This window comes from Uloborus diversus, chromosome 1 (genome assembly GCF_026930045.1).
Source record: "Uloborus diversus isolate 005 chromosome 1, Udiv.v.3.1, whole genome shotgun sequence".
NCBI classification, from domain to species: Eukaryota; Metazoa; Arthropoda; class Arachnida; order Araneae; family Uloboridae; genus Uloborus; species Uloborus diversus.
Window position 1 is genome coordinate 75,278,568 of NC_072731.1, and position 13,369 is coordinate 75,291,936.

At 32.8% G+C, this 13,369-nt stretch overlaps 1 protein-coding gene across 1 annotated transcript in view; it reads right to left on the minus strand.

Moving 5' to 3' along the window:
• Positions 1-13,369, minus strand: part of LOC129230434 (rab GTPase-activating protein 1-like) — a 176,764-nt gene that overhangs the window by 152,135 nt on the left and 11,260 nt on the right. Inside the window, exons 3-4 of the mRNA XM_054864836.1 lie at positions 9,222-9,429; positions 1,352-1,535 (exon numbers count right to left, since the gene is read on the minus strand). Coding sequence (XP_054720811.1) covers positions 1,352-1,535; positions 9,222-9,429 — 392 coding nt within the window. The remainder of the gene's footprint in view (positions 1-1,351; positions 1,536-9,221; positions 9,430-13,369) is intronic.

The window sequence follows — 13,369 nt, forward strand, 5'->3', positions numbered from 1 at the left end:
GAGGAATATTTTCGTGCCCTAGGAAAAAATAGAGAATCATTGCAATGATTTTGTGTTTCTATGAATGTGTATCTATGATACACGAAATGAGTGGGCGCCCCTAATTTTATACAATCGGGGCATTTTATACGATGAGGGGCACCTTGCAGCGCCCCCTTATTTCATGCCGCCTGGGGCGATTGCCCCGCTCGCCCCCCTCTTGGGACGGCCATGTGTAGATACTGCAAATATTTTCCATGTTTAAGAATGAGTGAGTTTAATTTTACTTTTAATTTTTTCATTTATAGTAGATAGCTATGATTATGAGGAAATTAATTTGCAAGAATTTATTCTAGGTAATTTCTAATTAATAATGTCTGAACTATCACAGTAAATTATTTTTTTGATAATTTATACCAAAGAGAAAGACCCATTTATGTATTGTACTTTTTATAATAGTTAAAGATTTTCCAACAATATTCTCCAATAGAAATCTCTAAGCATGAGGAAATGAAATTAAAAGATTTTACTCTTAATTATTTAAATAATTACAAAAAATTAGGTAGAAATATAAATATTAAACATTCCTTAACAATTAATTCATAAAACGTTCATGATTTTTCTAAAGTAAAGTTGTTTTTCTTACAAATTGTAATAAAAACCAAAAAACTCAGTTCAAACCCCCTAAAAAATTTTTCTTCAAAAAAAAAACCGGTTTTTAAACGAACCCTGGTTGCGTGGGGCAGGAAGTGGAATATCCAAACATTTTGTCAGTAGCCCAAACAAGTTACACAAACATTACTGATGGATACATTGGAAAATTGCAGACTAAGTGCAACTGCTAAAGAAAACTGATGATTAAAAAGCAGTAAGTAAAAAGATTCAAAAATTAATATATTGTACTGCACTGAGAAAAAGGAAATTTGAGATTGCTTGAGAGTTAAAAAGTTGAAGATAAATGTACATTTTTTTAATGAGATTTTAATCACAAATGCATCAATACAATGTTCCAAACTGCTCATCATTCAAAAGAACGGTCGTTCATTTTTTAAGTGAACGAACAGATCCGTTCATTTTAAGGATTCGTTCTTTTGACCAGTTCGTTCATGAACAACCAATCTGTAGTTTAAACGGGAATATTATCATACCGAATATGCAGTTTACCTTGGAAATCAGTGGCGGTTGGTGGATGGCGGGGTGGCAGTTTAAGGAGGGAATTTGTATTGCATTCCTATACTGAATGTTTTTTTTCACCAGATTTATTTGCGATCTAAGAGGGAGGCGGTTTTTCGGGGAGCAGTTTAACAAAGTTCCACTGTACACTTATATTCATATTTTATATAGTGCATGCATTGAAAAATGAGAAACTTACTGTTTCAGGACTGTCACATTTAAAAATATGGCAATGGAATATAGATGTCTCAGCTGTTTCTCCATGACTACAAGCAAATGCAAAACATTCTTTTTCAGGAGTATCAGGTCTACCCCTTGCGCAAAAAAGAATGCAGTGAATTAAAAAGCTGGCAATTTCATTGGGACCTTCAGAATCTAATAACCTAAAAAATAAAGTAAGCACTATATATGTAAAAAAATAAAATCAACTATTTACAAAAAGTTTTGAAAATTAAAAACTTATTAGCACAGGGTTTAAGTAAGCAACATATTTTTTTTAAGGGTAAAATGCTTGTAGGAAGAGAAAATCGTACAATTTTTTAAAGCATCTCATAGAACTAAATTTTATTATGTAGTTACAGTTATGTTTTTAAGAGTAGAAACAACTACAGTAAACTCCTGATTATCCGCGGAATAGGGTGGCATGGTAATTGTGAATAACCCGAAGAATAGGTAATGTATGCAATAGATAAAACATATTGATGACACTCACACATCTATTTAAATTATAACTAGAAACATAGCTACATTGCACCTACTAACATTTGAATTTCAAAAATATATTTAAAATCTAAAAGTGAACAACAACACAATCATAAGTTTCAAAGAAAAAGAAATGTGAAAGGACCTGCGGATAATCCGAGCCGCAGATGATCCGACCGCCGATAATCGGGAGTTTACTGTAGTTAAACGGAACTTAAAAATGCAATAACATTGTTCATACTCACCTTGACACAAGTTTTAATTACATCCAAGCACTTTTGTGTAATAATTGAAGGAACATTTATAAAAGGGCAATGTTTTGATATCAATGTCAAAAAAAAAAAATTACATGATATCAATCACTACTTTCAACTTTGTTCAAAAACGAGTATTATCAATCAAAAAAGAAATTTTTATGGTTAAGAGTTTTTAATAAAAATATGCATTAACTTCTCAAACCAGAAGACCATGTACATACTCATAACAAAATATCATGGAACAGTCTTACATTTTTAAAATACACCAAGTTATTTCTATGAAAATTTTCAACAAGTAATGAAAATCAGTTTTCAAAACATAATGTTTTTAGTGAAAACCTGCACAGAAATTGCAAGGAAGAAAATTCCATCACAAATATAAGCTGCCACAATTTAAATGCAACTTGTAGGGTTGAAATATTAATAAGTTTGTACCAACTAACCAACTAAGTAAAAATAAGCGACCGTGACTACTAGCTACACGAAATTTGACTTTGTAACTCATTTATAATGCAATTAGTGATGTAAAATACCAGGGTATTTATTTCTAGGGGTAAATACCCAGAGTATATACCTGGGTAAATACCAAAATTAGGTATATACCCGGGTATTTATTTCAAAAATTTATATTCAACTAAAATACTTTTCTGTATGTATTCCACTATGTATACCAACCATATACAAAACAATAAATTTTTGCCTAAAACTGTATTTTGATCACATATTTAAAGAATTAGTGTGTGAAACAACTTAGCAATCTAATATGATATTCACATTAAATGTGCTGGATATGCCTAATCAATGTTGATAGCCAAATTTCAGATATAAAAAGGTAACCTACAAAAAGTAAAAAGCTTAATTGGTTACAAAAAAAAGTAAACATTAATTTTTAAGGTCCTAGTCTTTTATAACCTAGTAATATGTCCTGCATGACATCAAAATGTAACGAAATGTCACTCAATTTATTATTACTATTTATTCCCTTATATCTTTTGCAGAAAGTTTCTCCAAACCTAGTTCAAGTGTTCAAGCATATTCTTGCATTATATATATATATATATATATATATATATATATATATATATATATATATATATATATATATATATATACCATTACAAAGGATTTATACTCTCTAACCCTTCACACAATATTTTCCTTCCCCATATCCCAGTCTTTTCCCTATAATGAACAAGTACAGTCTTCAGTTGAACACTATCTAATTTTATATGCTTCCCAACTCGATAGATAAACGTTAAACCATCGAACAGATCAGGTGGTTTCAGATCCCTGCTTTGCATTCATTGGATCCAAAATATATGCAACAAGATAAATTGGACCAATGCCAAATTCTTTCCTTTCTTTAAAATTATTCAAAAAATTGTTTTCTTTATTTTTTTGCAAAGGGGACATGGGAAACTGTTCCAATAATATATTCTCTAATTTGTTGAACTGCCCATAGACCAAATGTATTTGCAGCTCATTTGCCTCTAGAGATAAAGTCAACTTTACTATTGTTTCTAAAATATGGACCATTTTATCAACATGAAGCCAAAAAATTTCATCATCTAGGACAGGGCTTCGCAACCGGTGTGCCGCGGCACACTGGTGCGCCGCGACAAACAACCCAGTGTGCCGCGGAATTTTCGTAGTTATAAAAAGAAAGAGCATTGATGTATTTTAAATGACCGAATTGACCAAATAGCGTTTTTATCGTTCTGTAACTTCTCAATTCACCCTCTCAATCGTGTGCAATCAGACATACCCAACAAGGGGAGAGGCGGGATTTGCTGCCCCACCTCTTTCAAATCTTTTGTGATCCTATTACACTTTCAGTTTAGGAAACGGTTTCTAGTTTCCACGAAATCAACTAATTATACAGAATTTTTTCTAAATCTTTCGCAAAAGTATCGCTCCCTTCTCCCAGGCAGGGATCGTGCCCTGCCGCCCAAAATTTTAGCCCTAGCTTTAGCTTTTGTTTTCCTCTTTTCCAGTTCCGATACTAATTTCAACTTATCGTAGTTTTTCAAAGCTCGATTCTGAGACTTAGCAAAATAGAAATTAAAAGAAAACAAAAAAATCGAACTGAAAAAATAAAATCTAGGACGAATGATTTTTTTCGGTAATTGCTGTATGAACAATTCCGAGAGTGAAATGAAGCCTTTACTTTACCTGTTGCATACGTTGGTGCCAACGTTCAGACATGTATTGCTTTTAAAGATTTTTTTGTTGATCTATAAAAAGCAAATCAACAAAAAAGATTTTTTTTTCTAACCTTTGTTTGCTATTGCCCTTATTATTATTATTATTTTTTATTCGGCTTATTTTAGACACAAATTATTCACGCTCAATTCACCAGCAGTGACATTCTGGCTAGTCTGCATATGCTTAGTGTGTTATTCAAATTGGCGCAAAACCTCCGTTATTACGAATGCGATATGAAAAAAGTCTTGGTTAGAGAAGGCTCATCAGCTGCTAAATCTGCGATTGAACGTACTGATACAGATGGACCTCCAAGTAAAAGGAGTAAGTCGCTGAGTAGGCAGTGCAGGGAAGGGTACCTGGCGTTCGGTTCTTCATGGATCGGAGATATAAAATCACCAAGACTTGAGTGCCTTATTTTCAGGGAGAAACTACCAAATGAAGCGTGGTCCTTAGCAAATTAATGCGTCACCTGTCTACTAAATATCCTTCTTACTTGGGCAAAGTCATCGGTTACTTCAAGCGATTGCAGGAAGAGAACTCGAAGCAAAGTTCTTTCATGAAAGCTAGCGCAAAGGTTTCTGAAAAGGGTTCAAGAGGTATAATGTTGCATGGTTAATTGCCAAAATGAAAAATCCACACACTAGCGGTGAAACGCTTATTTTACCAGCGTGCAAAGAAATTGTGTGGGGAATGCTAGGACCCGGAGCAGAGAAGGAGGTGGTCTGAATGCCACTTTCTGACTATCAGGAGACGAATTGGTGACATGTCGGCTGACATAGATGCAACATTGGTAGAGAAATTACGAGTAGCTGAAAAATTTGAATTTCAAGTTCATGAATCAACAGACATCGGAAGCTGTCCACAACTCATAGTCATTGTGCGCTTCATTGATGAGGAACATATTAATAAAGACCATTATCTTTTATGGAAAGAACTTCCTCAACGTGCAACCGGTGTTGTGATATTTCGCGTCACAGATGAATATTTGAAAAGCAACGGGATCGTTTGCAAAATTGCACAATTGTTTGCACCGACGGAGCTGCTCCAATGACAGGGCCTATCATAGGATTCCATTCGAATGTGAAAAATCGTAAACCAAGTGTTCAAACCATACACTGTTTCCTCCATCGGGAAGCTCTCATGGCAAAGAACTTACCAGATGAGCTGAAGTCAGCTTTGGCTGAAGTTGTGAAAATCGTGAATTTCATAAAAAGGTAAGCGGCTTAATTCTCGCCTTTTCTCCGTACTGTGTGAAAAAATGGGAGCAGATCACCACTCTCTACTTCTACATAGAGAGATTCGCTGGCTTTCACGTGGTAAGGTACTATCAAAAATTTTGGATTGAGGGACGAGGTAGGACAGTTTTTGATTTTAAAAAACGAAATGCATACGCCAGTTTGTTCAAAGACGAATACATTGGCTGGCAAAACTACCGTACATGGCAGACAATTTTGAACATCCTAACGAACTGAACCGGAAAATGCAAGGACAAAGAGAGAATTTAGTTACATGAGTGGACAAGCTAAACGGTTTCGAATCAAATATTCAGCTGTGGAGAGAAAGTCGTGGATCATTGGACATGTTCAAACGGGCCATCAACATGGTATGTGAAGGAAATGACATGGAAGAAAATCTGCTTAATGTGGTGACAGAACATTTAGTCATACTTCAGGACAAGCCTAAGCACTATTTCAAGAATACTAACATAGAACAGTATGATTGGATTCGCGATCCATTCTCTTCCTCTGCGGATGCATCAATTAAATAACCTTTCTTTGAAGGCGCGAGAAGAGTTTATGGACCTCAAGAGCGACCGTACTCTTAAACTTAAGATAAGTGAAGTCCCTCCGGACGAATTTTGGTTGCTGGTTAAAAATGAGTATCCCACCATCTCTGGTCTTGCTATTGATGTGCTACTACCATTTTCCACTAAATTCAGCTTCTCATCCCTCACACTTATAAAACACTGCAAGAAGTCATATCTAAAGATCTTGGATCAAGAACTTCGTGTATAGCTCTTTCCAGCATAGAGCAGAACATCAAACGTCTTTGCTCCTCAAGGCAGGCTCAAGTGTTTCATAAGTGTCAAACGGAAGTTAGGTGCATGTTTTTAATTTTTTGCTTGCTTCTTTCTTGAAACATTTCTTGATAAATCGTTTAACTACAGTGTGCACTACAATGATATGTTTGACAGAAATGCTTTGAAACATATCAAGCATAATTTTCTGTGAAGTCTGATATAGGTAGTTTTGTTGTTCATTATCAACCGCAATACATTCGAAATATTTCTACTTTCTAAATAAATTTAAATACACTACGATAGTTATAATTGTTTCATTCATGTGAAAAAAGTCCCCCCCCCCCCACGTCTTTTTACTAGTGAATGATAAAAACATTTATATATTACCATTGCGAAATTAAGTTTAGTGTGCCCCGTTGATCTAGAAATTTCTTAAGTGTGCCGCAAAGTAAAAAAGGTTGAGAAGCACTGATCTAGGAGCCTCTTTAATTCACTGAACAACTAGGATTCACTGACTGCTAAAGTTTGAACTACAAACTTGTAATCTTTTAAATTTTGAAAACAATACAAATAACTGCCCCATCTGGTTATCATTGGAAGTTTTAAAGAAGTAGCGAGTAGGTAAAATATTTACCTACCTGCTTGGGTATTTACCCGATCCACATCACTAAATGCAATACACTATGACAGAGTTTCTCAAACAGTGATCCGCGGACCCCATGCCAGGGGGTCCGCGTTGCTCTCTAGCTAAAACTTTAAATATAATTGAGATTGAAAGACGAGAAACAATTGTTTAATTCAAAACGAAAGCACATTTATGAGGAATAAAAAAGTTCCTGCTTAAGCACATGCAGGGCGCAGCAGCCTCCCCCTCGGAACTCTAGGAAATAAACAAACTACACTTTAATTAATTTTGTGATCTGACGAAGTTCATATTGTTAAAAAAATATATTAAGTAAAATGCAAACATTGAAGCACATTTTTACAGTTGGGATATTATACTTCGACTAAAACATTTGCTCCAAAATTTTCAAGACTCATGTTGTAGAAATTTAGTGATAATGTTTTCATTCCTAATTGAATTTGAAGTAGAATTTACTTCCATAACTCAAAAAAATAATGTAAGAAATGAACACCAGACAAGAGCTCTGAAAAATATACAGAACAATGAATTCACCAATTTATGGAAAAAAACATGTAAAGACATATTAGGAAAAAAATTAATTTAACTGTGTCAAATCTTATTTTTTCTTTTTTAGGGCAGGGAGGTCGCGAAGTTTGTAATTTTCCGGACGGGTCCGTGGAGGTCTGAAGTTTGGGAACCTCTGCACTATGACAATCCTCAATTAAAATTAAATTAGGTTATACTCCCCTTCTACACATTGAATCTTTAATAACAGGGGTGTCCCTCTAAGAGTAAGGTTGCACCCCCCTAAATATTTCAAAGATCCCACAAAAGCAAAAAATAATCCCCAAAACACCCCCCTAAAAATTTCAATGGCGTAGTCTGTGCCATGACCCCTCCCCCCAGATGAGCACCCCTGCTAATAAACCAGTTAGCCTCACATAAGGTATTTTATCAATTACAATCTGACATATCACTATGATTCCTAACGGCTTAAAGTCACTGAGTCAAAATTTTAGATAGATTTTGTATAAGTTCACTAGGATAAACAACTTATTTTGAGTCAAACCATTCTCGGAGTAAACCTATATCTTCATTTTAGTTTGACTCAACTAAAATAACATTTCCCACTCAATATTTCATGCATATCAAGAAAACTTTAAAAATACAGATCATTAACTCAAAAATTGAGAACATTTCAAGACCACATAAACCCTGAAAAAACTGGATTCAAAAAATCTATGCAAGACATTGGTATAACTAAGTTTATTTTTAAAAAGAAGAAAGAGTTATTAAAGCATTTTAAAAATGTTTTGAAGATGAAGGTAAAATGGCAAAACATATGAACATGAAATTTACTCTTGTTTTCATTCAAAAATGCTATTAAATTTTAAATGAAAGCAGAAGCACAATTTGAACCTTTTTGCTTTAAAATATTTCATAAAAACCAGAAAATTTTCAAAATTATAAACCACACACAAGAGTGTTAAAACAAAATGAATTATTATTTATTTTAATTCTATGATGTTTTGACATCATTCGTTAATGTAATTAAATAATTTAAGCCTATTAAAACATAAATATGTTTGAAAGTGGTAAGAAATGTTCTAAATATAGAGTGTGGTTCAACTTATAAGAACAACATTATTTTTCCTTTGTTGAAATCTGTTGTTATCATAAATGAGTTGAATAATACATAAATATCAATAAATTTTATTATATTCAACATATATATTTTTTACCTTAAAATAATCAAATCATTTATAATTATTAAAATGAAGAAAGTGATTTTATTAAAATCCCATTGTAACACATAGCTAATGCAACAAATTTCAAGAAAATCTGTAAGGATCCATCTTTTTCAAAGTTATGCATATGACAATGCATAAATTTTTCAAAAATATAAAGAACATAGATTTGGATGAAATTTTGTATTTGATTTTCAATACAGAACAATTGTAATCAATTTATAGCACCATACCAGACAGTCTTTACTAACATTTATCTAAAGATGAAATACTCAATGAATAACTAATTAATCATTTTGCTTTGAATCTAAAAGACGTATTTTGGACTACTATCATATTGAAATTAAACCTGCATACAGCTAAAGTCAATTATTGAAACTGTTACTAATTATTAAGAAGCAAAGAAGCATTTGACTAAAATCAACCCTCAAACAGAAAGTCGTAAAAAAATGACAGTGTATCTCAAAAGAAAAGAAAAAAGTCATTTATTTCAGTTGAAGAAAAATACATACGTTACGCATCCCTCAGAGTGACTAGGAACAGAAAGAGTAATTTGTATAGCATGGTCCAAAGCTTGCTCATTTAAAATGGCCATGTTTCTTTGGATTTCTTTCTCACTTCTAGGAGCATTTATAACAGCACATCCTAAATATGTAATGTGTGGAAACATAGAACAGTCTGTTTCTGCAAACTGTAGAGATGATGAATGAGAAAGGCTAACTGAAAAATAGAATTTTAAGAATGTAAACGTTTTTAGAATAACATAACTTCTAATGTAGAGAGAAATAACAGATAGCATGTTACAATAAATATTATCAATTAGCATATATTTTATGATTAAATTCATTCAACATCTAAATTTAAAAACAAGTTTCAAATTTATTTTTTACAAGAAAAAAAAGAGTTATTGCAGGAAAAACTCACAACTACTACACTGTGCATAAAGTTAACAATGCTTAGTATTTTTTATGCATGTCAGTAATTAGAAAACTAGAAGCAACAACTTAATTTATAGTATAGAAGAGTCAAACTGATGGTCGGATGAGCAGTATGCAGTTACAAAGCAATTCTGAATAACTCATGATTAATTTCCATTACTTACATTGAAATTTTAATTGAAACTTAGTTTTTATTTCTCCCTGCTATTTAAAAAAGCAAGGATTCAACTTTAAACTGCTAAGGCCCAGTGATTTGAAATTTATTCTTTGATATCATAAATCTGCTTTAGTATTTTCTTCCTACTTCTGCAAATAGAAAAACATTTGGATTATTATGGTGGCAATTTTTTACCCCTTTATGTTAAGCTGGACACATTTTTTTTAGAACTTACTTGTAAACTTTGAAAATTCCTTAATGTCTGAACAACAAGTGATTTTTTTAACTTCTATCATTTTAAAAAAATTGAAATCCTGTATTTAATTTTTAACTAGCGGTACTCGCACAGCATTGACCGTAGTGGAAAATTAAAAGGTCATATGGTTTGCTTGTATATTTACAGAAAATGGATGATGAATTTCTCACCAATATGCTATGGTAATTTACTCGTCCACTTTTTGATAACTTGTTCTTCCAAGTTATAATAACTTGCTTGTCCCCATTGTGATAACTTGCTTGTCCCCGTTGTGATAACTTGTTCGTCAGTGCAGAGGAATTATATCCAAAACAAAATCATAGCAAAAGAACAAAATCGATTTTTTGAAAAATTGCTTCAAGGTGCACACTTGGGTGGATCGAAAAAAAAAATCTTGGAAATTTAAACCGCCAGGGTGAGAAAAAAAGTTGTCCACAAGGACTAAACAATTGCAAGTGAAATTTCAAGTTGATCAGATAATATCTTCATGCTTAGCAAGGCGGTCAAAGTTCGCAAATTGAGCTCAAAAATACCTTTTTTTATCTTTACGAAAACATTCATTTTTAATTACTTTTCAAATCAGGGAGGGTGAAAAAAGGTACCCAATGAGGTGAAATACTATGATGTAAAATTACATCACAGTCCAATGAAATTTTCATGCATCATATGGTGGTCGAAATTCGCATATCAAGCTCTAAAATGGTGTTTTTTCATTACGAATGAAAAAATAAATCTTAACTTTTAAGATCGACCAGGGGTAGAAAAGTTGCTTCATATGATTAAAATAATTCATACCCGCCACAGAAAGCAATTGATCACGCGATTTGCTATTTATCAATCACGTTTTTATTAAAAAAAGATATATGAAACCATAGAAAAAGTGATATTAAACAATTTTTTTGCTCAATTAAAATAATATAAAAAAAGGGAATAAACCATCCAACATTAGAACAAAAGCAAAAAGCTTTGATGGAACAAATCCTCAGAAATAAAGGTTAAATACAGTTTATTATTCATGTTCCTATTCCTGTGTGCAGTTCTAAGGTTAGAGTATAAATTACCATTTACCACATTTCCTTTTGGAATGATAGATCAAGTAAATTGCTTAAAATATAAACTATTTTGAACATGACCTTAACTCATATCAAGCATGAAGAAATGGCTAAAGGTATGTGGAAATCTTGGCGTAAAGTGTATGAACAAAAGCATTTGAGAACAAAGTTATTTTTGCAAAGAAAATGATATACATACTTTGAAATGTGAAGAATCAACCAACATGAAAGATTTTACTCAAAACATTTACAAATGACACTCTTGCAGATTTGAAAATTTTATTAAAATACTCAAGAGCCCCAAGCAGTTACAAATGACCCATACGCGGTTCGCAAGCTACCAATTTCCAAGCCCAGTTCTAGGTTATAGTTCGAAGCTTATTCCCGTGGATTTCTAACTATTGAAAATCATTATATTTATGCTTTTGAAATTGTCAGAGTAACATCCCTTTACACCATTTCATGTTCTTACAAGGGTGAGATTGTCAGAATATTCATCATTTGGCTCATTATTTCAAAAATTGTTTGGCAAGTAATCTCTAAGTCTAAGACTGAGATTCTCCAATTTTAGTAAACAGTACATGGTCATGTTGAGGTAAACTAAGCTGTTGTATGAGTTTCTAGCTACAAATGAGCTTTGGAATTCTATTAATCGATCGAGATATTTAAAAGAGAATTTGAAAAAGGTTATATCCATCTCTGTCATATAAAGAAACAGCTTCTTCACGAAACAAGAAAATATTTCACTCGCAACAATTGGAGATGAAAGATACCAGGTACGGCAGCTGGCCCTAAGAAAGACAATGGAATCAAGAGAACTAACAAAATCCTTACAGTCTGCAAGAAAATGTGTTAGTCCGGCCCTCAACTTTGATGCAATGACTACACAAACCTTGACAACTTACAAAAAATTGAAAAATATGAGCCACCCATTACAAAAAAGTTTGCAGATTCTGAAATTTTAAATGAATTTCAAAGCAGAAATGCAGGCTTGATTCCTAACTTTACATGCCATACTCAAGCAACAGAGCAATATGTAAAAATAGTAACAGAATCAGTAAGTACAGTTTGCAGAGAGGAATAACAACATGGCTTCATTTTAGCCACAGTTCAATCACGAGAAAATATGAATACTTTCAGTATGAACTCCGAGTTCTCTGCTTAATTCGCCCTAAGATGTTCTGCTTGAATCTGCGAATCTCTCTCTTCCTTTCTTTTTTTTTATTTAATTTTATTTTACTGAACACTGGTTTATTTATAAAATGTTCTTTACTGAAATGATGCAAAAAAATATTAATTTTTTTAGGGGTCTTACCTGTACCTGAATCCATCTAAAATCCAATTATAACATGTTAAAACACTCATGTGTATACTTTAGATTGTGACTTGTCTTTTATTCAAAATTTTGCATATGTCTACCAAAAAAAAAAAAAGATAAAATATTAGGTAGTTTTAATCATATTTGTTGCTAGTTTAAAGAACCTATTTACTGGTAACTTTTCTGCACATGGTTGATTAACAAACGTTTCAAAAATTAATATCTTTGTGTGAAAAAATATCTATTTTTTGTTCAATATGCAAATTTCGACTGCCAAGTGGTGGAAGAAGATATCGTCGAACTGTGATGTAATTTTACATCATAGTATTTCACCCCATTGGGTACCTTTTTTCACCCCGACCTATTTTAAAAGTTATTAAAAATTGATGTTTTCCTAAAGACAAAAAAATGCATTTTATGGCTCAATTTGCGAACTTTGACCGCCTTGCGGAGCATCATTAACCGACCAACTTGAAATTTCACATGTAATTGTTTTGTTCTTGTAGACAAGTTTTCTCACCTTGGCGGATTTGAAATTCCGAAAAAAATTTTTTGATCCACACTAGTGTACACCCCCATGCTACCAACTAATTTTGTGCCAAATTTCAAAAAAATCGGTCGAACAGTCTACGGACTATGCGCGTTACAGGCATCCAGACATCTAGACAGAGATCCAGACTTTCAGCTTTATTATCAGTAAAGATAAAGAAGAGGGTTTCTTTAAAACCCCCCTTCAAATGGAAGTTTGCTTTAGTTCAAGGCTGTGCCAAACAAGGAATGCCAGGTAGTACTCATGTACTTGAGCCTAGCAGAGCCTCTGATAGACAAACATTAGTAGTATGAAAAGGTGATTTTTTTTTTATTTGAAGACAGCAGTTTTATTTATTAAGCTATTGAAGTTGAGAGTTTTAAAGCAATTAAGAAACACAGAAATGATAT